Here is a 12,293-nt window from a genome sequence, read left to right on the forward strand (position 1 = left end):
CCTTAAGGACTTTGGTTGTGTTGTGTTGTTATGTTGCAAAAGCCACAATTTACTCATGATTTACCATACCAGACACTATTTTGTATTCATACTGGTGCATTAAACACAAGCTGACATGTCTGCAATCTACCAGATGACTGATGCCCAAATTCTGTGTGCACTCAACTGCTAAAATAACATGACTGATGCCCAAAAATGCACCTTGCACTTAAAATTTGTCATGGTACCTATTATTTCATAAAATCACTTTTACAAATGTCATGCTTTGCTTCCATTTTTCCAAATCTAAAAACATTAATCTAAAGTTTGCTGTACAGAATATGGTGATACAATCCCAATAGATCACACTGATCCTGATTGTATGATTCTACAAATCACATCTTTGACACATCTCGAAAATAAAGAGAATAAGTACCTTAAGCAATTTAGTTGTGTTGTCTTCCATCCTCATTACACATGCCACACGTACACATATTCCACAGCAGGAACCCTTCACCTTTTCGTAGTCAGTTCCCTGTTTGACATAAAGCACAACCATTTTGTTGTTTTTAAACAAGGGATAACTTCAGTTCAAAAAGAGTATTAAAGGAGTAAATATTACTACTATGGTGCATTATAACAAGAGCATTAACAATTTATTGTAGTAGCCAAATGTAAAGTATATAGAAATGCAGAATCTTACCTCTGGGCAATCAGATTGATCTGTGATGAGACATTTCTCCTTTACTGTTTCCAGTTCAAAGCCTGCTTTACATTCATAAGTGATGCATTTGTCTTCAGTTGTGTAAGTTTCTCCAGGCTGCAATGTAAATCCAACAATAAGATACAGTAGATGTCTACATTAAATTGTAAAACTCCATACATGCATAAACAGTAATAGAATTCGAAAGCGTGTTAAAATAACGTAGATAAAGAACCTAGAGTATCTACTTTATTTGATACTTGATTATTTGAACTAAGCACATAAGTGACAATTTAAACTGACAAATTAGCAGGAAAAGTACCTTAAGCAGTTTGGTTGTGTTGTCTTCCATCTTCATTACACATTCCACTTGTACACATATTCCACAGCAGGAACCCACCTTCTTTTCATATTTATATCCCTGTTTGACATGATGTACAATTGTTTTTTGTTATTCTTAAACAAGGTATAACCAGTTCAAAAAGAGCAGTAAGGAGTAAACATGACTACTGTGGTGCTTTATAACAATTGACAATTTATTGTGGTGCCAAATATAAAGTATATAGTGAATAAAGTACCCCCTCTTGTAAAATATAAGGATATAAGTTACCGAGGAGTTTCATGACCATATAAAAACACGAGGCCGAAGGCCGAGTGTTTTTATACAGGTCATGGAACTCCAAGGTAACTTCTAAAATCCTCATATTTTGCAACTGGGGGTACTTTATTTAATATAATACACAAGTTTTAGGGAGTCATGTGACAGAAATGACATCAGAACTCACCGTTTATAACTGATGACATCAGAACTCACCGTTTATAAGGATATAATTTACAAGATATTCATGGCTTTTGTGTATTATATAGTGAATAAAGTACCCCCTCTTGTAAAATATAAGGATATTATTAGTTACCGAGGAGTTTCATGACCATATAAAAACACGAGGCCGAAGGCCGAGTGTTTTTATACAGGTCATGGAACTCAGAGGTAACTTCTAATATCCTCATATTTTACAACTGGGGGTACTTTATTTATTATAATACACAAATTTTAGTAAGTCATGTGACAGAAATGACATCACTACTCACCGTTTATAACTGATGACATCACTACTCACCGTTTATAAGGATATAGTTTACAGGATATTCATGGCTTTTGTGTATTATATAGAGATACAGAATCTTACCTCTGAGCATTCTGATTGATCTGTGATGAGGCATTTCTCTGTATGGAATGTGTGCAATTCAAAGTCTGGTTTACATTCATAGGAGATGCATTTGTCTTCTTTAGGTGTGTAGGTCTCTCCAGGCTGCAATGTTAATGTAATAATAAAAAAGATTTCCATATTAAAGTACACAATTTCATATATGCATCTACAGAAATAAGATTCTAGAGAGCATCAGTAAAATATATTTTGTAATTTATTTAAAAAGCAGAACCCAGGGTTATATTTATGAACTTTCATCTATTATTTTATAAAAAAAAAATACCTTCATGTGCTTCATACAAAATATATATATACTGTCATGTGCTTACAGGACAGACGTTGCAATTATATTAGCAGATTTATCAACAATCTAATGGTTGCAGGAATGGTACCTTAAGGACTTTGGTTGTGTTGTGTTGTTATGTTGCAAAAGCCACAATTTACTCATGATTTACCATACCAGACACTATTTTGTATTCATACTGGTGCATTAAACACAAGCTGACATGTCTGCAATCTACCAGATGACTGATGCCCAAATTCTGTGTGCACTCAACTGCTAAAATAACATGACTGATGCCCAAAAATACACCTTGCACTTAAAATTTGCCATGGTACCTATTATTTCATCAAATCACTTTTACAAATGTCATGCTCTGCTTCCATTTTTCCAAATCTAAAAACATTAATCTAAAGTTTGCTGTACAGAATATGGTGATACAATTCCAATAGATCACACTGTTCCTGATTGTATGATTCTACAAATCACATCTTTGACACATCTCGAAAATAAAGAGAAAAAGTACCTGAAGCAGTTTGGTTGTGTTGTCTTCCATCCTCATTACACATGCCACACGTACACATATTCCACAGCAGGCTCCCACCTTCCTTTCATATTTATATCCCTGTTTGACATGATGTACAATTGTTTTTGATATTCTTAAACAAGGTATAACCAGTTCAAAAAGAGTATTAAAGGAGTAAACATGACTACTGTGGTGCTTTATAACAATTGACAATTTATTGTGGTGCCAAATATAAAATATATAGAGATACAGAATCTTACCTCTGGGCATTCTGATTGATCTGTGATGAGGCATTTCTCTGTATGGAATGTGTGCAATTCAAAGTCTGCTTTACATTCATAGGAGATGCATTTGTCTTCTTTAGGTGTGTAGGTCTCTCCAGGCTGAAATAAAAATGCAATAAAATACTGTAGTTGTAATTCAAAGTTTATCCATGCATATACAGAAATGAGATTCTAGAAGTTGAAGTTCATGCCTGGCTCATTCACAAATTCTCTGTGAAGGAGTCCTACACGGTGTCAATATGCCCCTGCATGTAAATCTATAGTTTGCTGTACAGGAGATGTGAATATCAGCTTTTCCAGATAATACAATTCCACAGCATGATTTTCCACACTGGTCTTGATTGTATGGTATTACAAAGAAAATTATATATATTATTAGATATATATATTAGGGATGCACCAAATCCACTATTTTGGATTTGGGCGAATACCGAACCAAATCCTAATTTGCATATGCAAATTAGGGGTGGGAAGTGGAAAAACCTTTTTACTTCCTTGTTTTGTGACAAAAAGTAACACAATTTCCCTCCCTGTCCCTAATTGCATATGCCAATATATGCAATATTTAGCTGTGTAGGTCTCTCCAGGCTGCAATGTTAATGTAATAATAAAAAAGATTTCCATATTAAAGTACACAATTTCATCTATGCATCTACAGAAATAAGATTCTAGAGAGCATCAGTAAGATATATTTGTAATTTATTTAAAAAGCAGAACCCAGGGTTATATTTATGAACTTTCATCTATTATTTCATAAAAAAAAAATACCTTCATGTGCTTCATACAAAATATATATATACTGTTATGTGCTTACAGGACAGATGTTACAATTATATTAGCAGATTTATCAACAATCTAATGGTTGCAGGAATGGTACCTTAAGGACTTTGGTTGTGTTGTGTTGTTATGTTGCATTGGCCACAATTTACTCATGATTTACCATAACAGACACTATTTTGGATTCATACTGGTGCATTAAACACAAGCTGACATGTCTGTAATCTACCAGATGACTGATGCCCAAATTCTGTGTGCACTCAACTGCTAAAATAACATGACTGATGCCCAAAAATACACCTTGCACTTAAAATTTGTCATGGTACCTATTATTTCATAAAATCACTTTTACAAATGTCATGCTTTGCTTCCATTTTTCCAAATCTAAAAACATTAATCTAAAGTTTGCTGTACAGAATATGGTGATACAATTCCAATAGATCACACTGTTCCTGATTGTATGATTCTACAAATCACATCTTTGAAACATCTCGAAAATAAAGAGAATAAGTACCTTAAGCAATTTAGTTGTGTTGTCTTCCATCCTCATTACACATGCCACGGGTACGCATATTCCACAGCAGGAACCCTTCACCTTTTCGTAGTCAGTTCCCTGTTTGACATAAAGCACAACCATTTTGTTATTTTTAAACAAGGGATAACTTCAGTTCAAAAAGAGTATTAAAGGAGTAAATATTACTACTATGGTGCATTATAACAAGAGCATTAACAATTTATTGTAGTGGCCAAATGTAAAGTATATAGAAATGCAGAATCTTACCTCTGGGCAATCAGATTGATCTGTGATGAGACATTTCTCCTTTACTGTTTCCAGTTCAAAGCCTGCTTTACATTCATAAGTGATGCATTTGTCTTCAGTTGTGTAAGTTTCTCCAGGCTGCAATGTAAATCCAACAATAAGATACAGTAGATGTCTACATTAAATTGCAAAACTCCATACATGCATAAACAGTAATAGAATTCTAAAGCGTGTTAAAATAACGTAGATAAAGAACCTAGAGTATCTACTTTATTTGATACTTGATTATTTGAACTAAGCACATAAGTGACAATTTAAACTGACAAATTAGCAGGAAAAGTACCTTAAGAAGTTTGGTTGTCTTGTCATCCATCTTCATTACACATTCCACTTGTACACATATTCCACAGCAGGCTCCCACCTTCTTTTCATATTTATATCCCTGTTTGACATGATGTACAATTGTTTTTTGTTATTCTTAAACAAGGTATAACCAGTTCAAAAAGAGTATTAAAGGAGTAAATATTACTAATGTGGAGCATTAAAAGAAGAACTCTGAATTAACGATTTATTGTGGTAGCCAAATGTAAAGTATATAGAAATAATATGCAGAATCTTACCTCTGGGCAATCAGATTGATCTGTGATGAGACATTTCTCCTTTACTGTTTCCAGTTCAAAGTCTGCTTTACATTCATAAGTGATGCATTTGTCTTCAGGTGTGTAAGTTTCTCCAGGCTGCAATGTAAATCCAACAATAAGATACAGTATATGTCTACATTAAATTGCAAAACTCCATACAGGCATAAACAGTAATAGGATTCTAAAGCATGTTAAATTAAAGTAAATAAAGAATCTAGAGTATCTTCTTTACTTGATACTTGATTATTTGAACTAAGCACATAAATGACAATTTAAACTGACAAATTAGCAGGAAAAGTACCTTAAGAGGTTTGGTTGTATTGTCATCCATCTTCATTACACATGCCACTTGTACACATATTCCACAGCAGGCTCCCACCTTCTTTTCATATTTATATCCCTGTTTGACATGATGTACAATTGTTTTTTGTTATTCTTAAACAAGGTATAACCAGTTCAAAAAGAGTATTAAAGGAGTAAACATGACTACTGTGGTGCTTTATAACAATTGACAATTTATTGTGGTGCCAAATATAAAGTATATAGAGATACAGAATCTTACCTCTGGGCATTCTGATTGTTTTGTGATGAGACATTTCTCTGTAAGGGTGTTCAATTCAAAGCCTGCTTTACATTCATAAGTGATGCATTTGTTATCTTTAGGTGTGTAGGTTTCTCCAGGCTGCAATGTTAATGTAATAATAAAAAAGATTTCCATATTAAAGTACACAATTTCATCTATGCATCTACAGAAATAAGATTCTAGAGAGCATCAGTAAGATATATTTGTAATTTATTTAAAAAGCAGAACCCAGGGTTATATTTATGAACTTTCATCTATTATTTTATAAAAAAAATACCTTCAAGTGCTTCATACAAAATATATATATACTGTCATGTGCTTACAGGACAGATGTTAAAATTATATTAGCAGATTTATCAACAATCTAATGGTTGCAGGAATGGTACCTTAAGGACTTTGGTTGTGTTGTGTTGTTATGTTGCAAAAGCCACAATTTACTCATGATTTACCATAACAGACACTATTTTGTATTCATACTGGTGCATTAAACACAAGCTGACATGTCTGCAATCTACCAGATGACTGATGCCCAAATTCTGTGTGCACTCAACTGATGCCCAAAAATACACCTTGCACTTAAAATTTGCCATGGTAACTATTATTTCATCGAATCACTTTTACAAATGTCATGCTTTGCTTCCATTTTTCCAAATCTAAAAACATTAATCTAAAGTTTGCTGTACAGAATATGGTGATACAATTCCAATAGATCACACTGTTCCTGATTGTATGATTCTACAAATCACATCTTTGACACATCTCAAAAATAAAGAGAAAAAGTACCTTAATGAGTTTGGTTGTGTTGTCTTCCATCTTCATTACACATGCCACATGTACACATATTCCACAGCAGGCTCCCTCCTTCTTTTCATATTTATATCCCTGTAATGCATAAAGTACAAGACTTTTTTGTCATCCTAAAGATCCAAGAGATAACTTCGTAAAGCGTAGTAAAGGAGTAAATATGACTACTTTTGTGCTTTAATAATAGTGCTCTGAATGGATAATGTATTATGAAAGCCAAAGGTATATAGAAAAGCAGACGCTTGCCTCTAAGCATTCTGATTGATCTGTGATGAGACATTTCTCCTTTTGTCTTTCCAATTCAAAGTCTGCTTTACATTCATAGGAGATGCATTTGTCTTCTTTAGGTGTGTATGTCTCACCAGGCTGAAATAAAAATGCAATAAAATACTGTAGTTGTATTTCAAAGTTTACCCATGCATATACAGAAATGAGATTCTAGAAGTTGAAGTTCATGCCTGGCTCCTTCACGGTGTCAATAGGCCCCTGCATGTAAATCTATAGTTTGCTGTACAGGAGATGTGAATATCAGCTTTTCCAGATGATACAATTCCACAGCATGATTTTCCACACTGGTCTTGATTGTATGGTATTACAAAGAATATTATATATATTATTAGATATATATATTAGTGATGCACCAAATACACTATTTTGGATTCAGGCGAATACCGAACCGAATCCTAATTTGCATATGCAAATTAGGGGTGGGAAGTGGAAAAACTTTTTACTTCCTTGTTTTGTGACAAAAATTTGGTTTGGCCGGGCAGAAGGATTCGGCCAAATCCTGCTGAAAAAGGCCGGCCGAATCCCAAACTAAATACAGGACTCGGTGCGTCCCTAATATATATATATATATATATATATATATTTATATATATATATATATATATATATATATATATATATATTATATATATTATATATCGGGTGGTGTCCAGATATCACCAGGCTAAAATAAATAAAGAATAATTTTGAATATTTTTTTTGAAAAAGGATGAATGGATACAAACTACTTTCTTTAAAGGTAGATTTAAAGCCAAAAACAGCCTAAATCCATATTGATTTGGAAAGCTCACATTTTTAGCTGGAAGTGCCAAAGTTTCTCCTGAACCCAAAGCAACTTAGTTGAACAGGTTGCTATAGGGGACTAAATATGTAGCAAGCTTTGCACTTTTTTATTAGATACCCCCGATTACTGTTTGTAATGACAGATGACATCACATATCGCACATGTGGTCAGTCATGATCTTTACAGTTAAATAGGTCTGTGATCATTTTATTCATGTAAACAAGGAATGTTTCAGGTTCCATCCTTATAATACAAGCCACCTGCACATATTTCCCCCAGCATTCATCCTGTTTCTTATGTACGTACATATTTTTATAAAATATGACCACTAAAACTATTATTATTATAGTAGATAGTAGTGGCCCTAAAAAGCTTAGTTTTTTTTTTTTTTCATTTTTCAACATTTTTTAAATGTCTTGACTTTTTAAACATTTGAAAATGGAAAATGGAAATCAAGATCGGAGATGCTTTACCTTGATAACTATAGTTTCATCTTTGTCTGTCATTATGCATTCCTCTTGCTTACACTTTCCGCAACATTCACCCTCCACCACTGTGTATTGGTGACCCTGTTGTGAGAAAATAATGGGAATATAAAATTTATATACATGATGTTAGTATATTATTGTTAGCAAATAAAGTCCTGGAAGTACAGAACTGACCTTGCCACAGTCTTCATTGCACTCAACTGGCTTGCACTTGACCTTGTTTAGAGATGTACTGGTATCCTTTTCATCTGTGCACTCACAGTTATCACAGGAGTCTTTGGCTTTTGGAATAGCGGACCCGGCCTGAAATGTCAGAAAATAGATTTGATTTGTAAAATGGCTTTTGGTTCATTCATTAGCTGTCTCTTTAACTAAAGGATTTTTCCCCTTTCTTAGGGATTTTATATCAAAAGCATGCTGGGACTCCAAGGATTGCCAGCCCCCAAGATCACAAAAAGATTCTTAAATGTAATATTTTTTGCTAAAATTAGATGTTTTTCATGGTCCCCAAGACCCTCGTTTTACTTTTTTAATTCCATGACATTTGCTCACCTTGTATATAATGTCATCCACAACACAGACGTCCATGGGTTCTGGAAGAAAATGATATACAATGATATACTTAACTAATTCAGAGGAAAAGTAACAAGGTAGTATATACTGTCCATATATATATCTATCTATATATATCTATATATCTATATATATATCTATCTATATATATATATATATATATATATATATATATATATATATATATATATATATATATATATATATATATATATATATATATGTATATATATATATAGTAGTCCAGTGAAAGCACTCACGGCATTGACCCTTCAAATATATATCAAAGTATCTTTATTAGTGCATGGTGCATCAACGCGTTTCGACTCACATGAAGCCGTCGTCAGGATATATATATATAGATATATACTGTATATATATATCCTTATAAACGGTGAGTTCTGATGTCATCAGTTATAAACTGTGAGTTCTGATGTCATTTCTGTCACATGCGTCACTGTAATTTGTGTATTATAATAAATAAAGTACCCCCAGTTGTAAAATATGAGGATATTACAGGTTACCTCAGAGTTCCATGAACTTCAGCCTCGTGTTTTTATATGGTCATGAAACTCCTCGGTATCCTTATATTTTACAAGAGGGGGTACTTTATTCACCATATACACATATGAATATCATATTTTTCTATATGGCTAATTGATGAGATAAAGTCCTATTTCTCATTCAGTATATCCGTCTGGGGAATGTCATTCAATGAGATAACTATTGCCAATATTGCTATAATATACTGCTAAAAAAAAAGAAACACTTACTGCACTCAAATGAAGGGCAGCAATCTCCTTCCATTATGGTCGAAACTGCTTCAAACCCAAGAGGACAGCTCTTTACATGGTCTGAGCAAGTGCTAGGCTTACACTCTGTAGGGGAGGAAAGAGACAAAACAGACAATCTGTATAAATAACCTGTCTATATAAATTATACATGCTGCTTAGTTGTTATTTAGTTTAACAATTAAGAAACCATTTTTGATCTTACCGCATTTGTATTTCTTGCAGCAAGGGTTACTAGGGTCTAACACTTCCTCGGGTACAAAACCATCTTTGTCACAGGTCTCCGTTTCAGGTTCACTACATGGGAGTGGCACACATTTGGCAGAAAGAGGTGTTTTTTGACATGTGCATTTGCTGCAACCACTAATCCAGGAATCTCCAACCTGTCATAGAGATACAAATTAGAACATACTGTAACATTGGGTATTGAATACATGAAGATTTTTTTAATCATATATGGCAGACCAACACCTGCTTTGTAATACGAATCCCAGGAATACATGTATATAATGAGAGAAAGGATGGTGGATGGTGGACTATCAATGATAGATAGATAGATAGATGAGAGAGAGAGATAGATAGATAGATAGATAGATAGATAGATGAGAGAGAGAGAGAGAGAGAGAGAGAGAGAGAGAGAGAGAGAGAGAGAGAGAGAGAGAGAGAGAAGACTTGTGTTGAATTTACATTCTGCCTATTGTTTTAATTAGAAATAATCCATGTTTTTGTATGTTTTTTTTTTTTTCATTCTAAAGCACTAATCTGAAATGTGGGCAATGCAGTTTGTTCAGAACTATCTACCTTTAAACAAACAAATCTCTCCCCCTATCTAAGCAGCAGCATTTCAACACCGTATTATCAGGGGCTTCTTATTGAACTGGTAATTCATTTTATCAGCTCTTTTGATGTTCTGTGGGACTGGAAGTGACACGAAACTGAATTCCACTTTTTGTTTAGTTCTTCTTGTTTAGTTCAAAATATATAGAAATAGCTTAATTTAATAGCTTAATTAAAAATTATTCAGACTTTATTTGGTTATTATGCTCACCTATATATATAGAATATATATATATATATATATATATATATATATATATATATATATATATACACACACACATATAAAACTGATTTTAGAATTTAAATGTGACTTACGTTCACTGGGTTTCCATCAGGTCCATGGCAAACTATAAAAGAAAATGATTATGTATATAATATAATTATACAGTCTTGTTAGTCTGCAATGCAAGAAATGCAATATTTTACATGATTGGTCACTTTCTAATTTTTAAACAGCAGTGTAAAAATCAAAGTTTATAACCCTGGTTATGAATCATCCTCACTGTGTTATCAGGCCTAGAGATCTACTGTGTTAAAGGTTTGATGCTCATAGGGTTATAGCAGAGATGCATTTAAAATAAAATCATGTAATTAAGCAGCTAACAGAATGAACAGTATGTGTTACTATTAGACACATGAGAACACTTTGTAATAGAAGCTCACAGGATGGACATGGATGTAACAGTATATGTAGGGTCGGACAGTTTCAGGGCCCCCCTCCGGACCAGACCACCCACAACGCTAGTGTGTGCATGCGCATAAGTACGTGCGCGCCATGTAGTTTTGCCGCGACTGACCCATATAAGGGAGGTCGCAGCAGGGGGAAGACAACCATTGCACGGTGAAGATCTGGGCTAGCGGGGCCCTCAAGAGCCGAGGGCCCACAAGAGCTGGGGACCGACCGGGTTTTTTCCCTGTGTCCCGCTGGCCCAGTCCCACCCTGTTTATATGCAGAGTTTTATATAAAGGATAGATGTTAAATTATAATTTCAACCTACCTTCACAATTTTCTTGAACACATTTGCCACTGAAAGAGTTGAAGAGTACAGTTCCTTTTGGGCAGTAGCAGCCTTCTGTCTCAAAATCGCTGACCTTATTAATGTCCCTTTGATGAATTAATGAGACATCAATTTAATCAAAAGGTTGCATTAAACACATCAGGTAAAGCAAAATTATGCATTTTAGAATTCAAATTATTACCTTAAACATATTGATTTCACAATCAATAGAATGCAACAATACTAGTGGAGACATGCTCAAGTACTCAATCTTTGACAAACTCTATTAAGTTGATAACTTACTTCTGTTCACAAGTTGCTGGATGGACTTGGCCGCAAGCATTATAGACTTTTCCAGCCGGACAATTGTATGCTGTGTAACAAAACAAAAAAGAGATTTCTATTGTGCTACCATATTTTCAAGAATATCTAGGACAGCAAATACATATCCTCACCGATTCTCACCCTAACTAACCTTGATGTTGAGCCCCTCACCTTTTTTTTAGTTTGTTTGTGTCTCTTGTGTATTAAAAGTAAAGAATTGTCTTGCTATTCTTGTACACACTCAAGTTATGGTTGCTTTCATCCTATATGTAACTTACGGCACTGGCCATGTGTCTTTTCCCTCCAATTAATGCACACTCCATTGGAAGTACACAGGGATGCATAGACTTCTAAGCTGGCACATTCCACGGAATCATTTCGAACTCGACAGGCATCATAAACGCAGCCTTCATGGTAAGGTTTCGGAGGAATTATGTCGTGGCATTCAGCAAAGACCCTAATTAATAAAAAAAAAAAATATTCAAGAATATTCGGTTTTGCAAGTCATTTACATATTTATTATAAGCGTGTTAACCTCGCTAGAAACAGTATATTAATGGATCTTTTTATTGTATTATGTGTCATCTTTGCATATTATCAATATATACTGTGGGGGTTATTTATGAAAAACTCAAAAAATCCAATCACCCGATTTTTTTTGG

General features: G+C 34.0%; 1 protein-coding gene across 1 annotated transcript in view; it reads right to left on the minus strand.

The window, feature by feature from the left end:
* LOC108713473 overlaps positions 1-12,293 on the minus strand; it is a 152,950-nt gene that overhangs the window by 111,766 nt on the left and 28,891 nt on the right. The window contains exons 37-59 of the mRNA XM_041589615.1: positions 11,910-12,088; positions 11,611-11,680; positions 11,308-11,414; positions 10,625-10,656; positions 9,675-9,852; positions 9,452-9,556; positions 8,658-8,698; positions 8,280-8,408; positions 8,091-8,186; positions 6,792-6,911; positions 6,525-6,623; positions 5,721-5,840; positions 5,460-5,558; positions 5,138-5,254; positions 4,861-4,959; positions 4,539-4,655; positions 4,272-4,370; positions 2,957-3,079; positions 2,697-2,795; positions 1,870-1,992; positions 1,005-1,103; positions 683-799; positions 416-514 (exon numbers count right to left, since the gene is read on the minus strand). Coding sequence (XP_041445549.1) covers positions 416-514; positions 683-799; positions 1,005-1,103; positions 1,870-1,992; positions 2,697-2,795; positions 2,957-3,079; positions 4,272-4,370; positions 4,539-4,655; positions 4,861-4,959; positions 5,138-5,254; positions 5,460-5,558; positions 5,721-5,840; positions 6,525-6,623; positions 6,792-6,911; positions 8,091-8,186; positions 8,280-8,408; positions 8,658-8,698; positions 9,452-9,556; positions 9,675-9,852; positions 10,625-10,656; positions 11,308-11,414; positions 11,611-11,680; positions 11,910-12,088 — 2,467 coding nt within the window. The remainder of the gene's footprint in view (positions 1-415; positions 515-682; positions 800-1,004; positions 1,104-1,869; positions 1,993-2,696; positions 2,796-2,956; positions 3,080-4,271; positions 4,371-4,538; positions 4,656-4,860; positions 4,960-5,137; positions 5,255-5,459; positions 5,559-5,720; positions 5,841-6,524; positions 6,624-6,791; positions 6,912-8,090; positions 8,187-8,279; positions 8,409-8,657; positions 8,699-9,451; positions 9,557-9,674; positions 9,853-10,624; positions 10,657-11,307; positions 11,415-11,610; positions 11,681-11,909; positions 12,089-12,293) is intronic.

This window comes from Xenopus laevis, chromosome 4L (assembly GCF_017654675.1).
Source record: "Xenopus laevis strain J_2021 chromosome 4L, Xenopus_laevis_v10.1, whole genome shotgun sequence".
In the NCBI taxonomy this organism is placed as follows: domain Eukaryota; kingdom Metazoa; phylum Chordata; class Amphibia; order Anura; family Pipidae; genus Xenopus; species Xenopus laevis.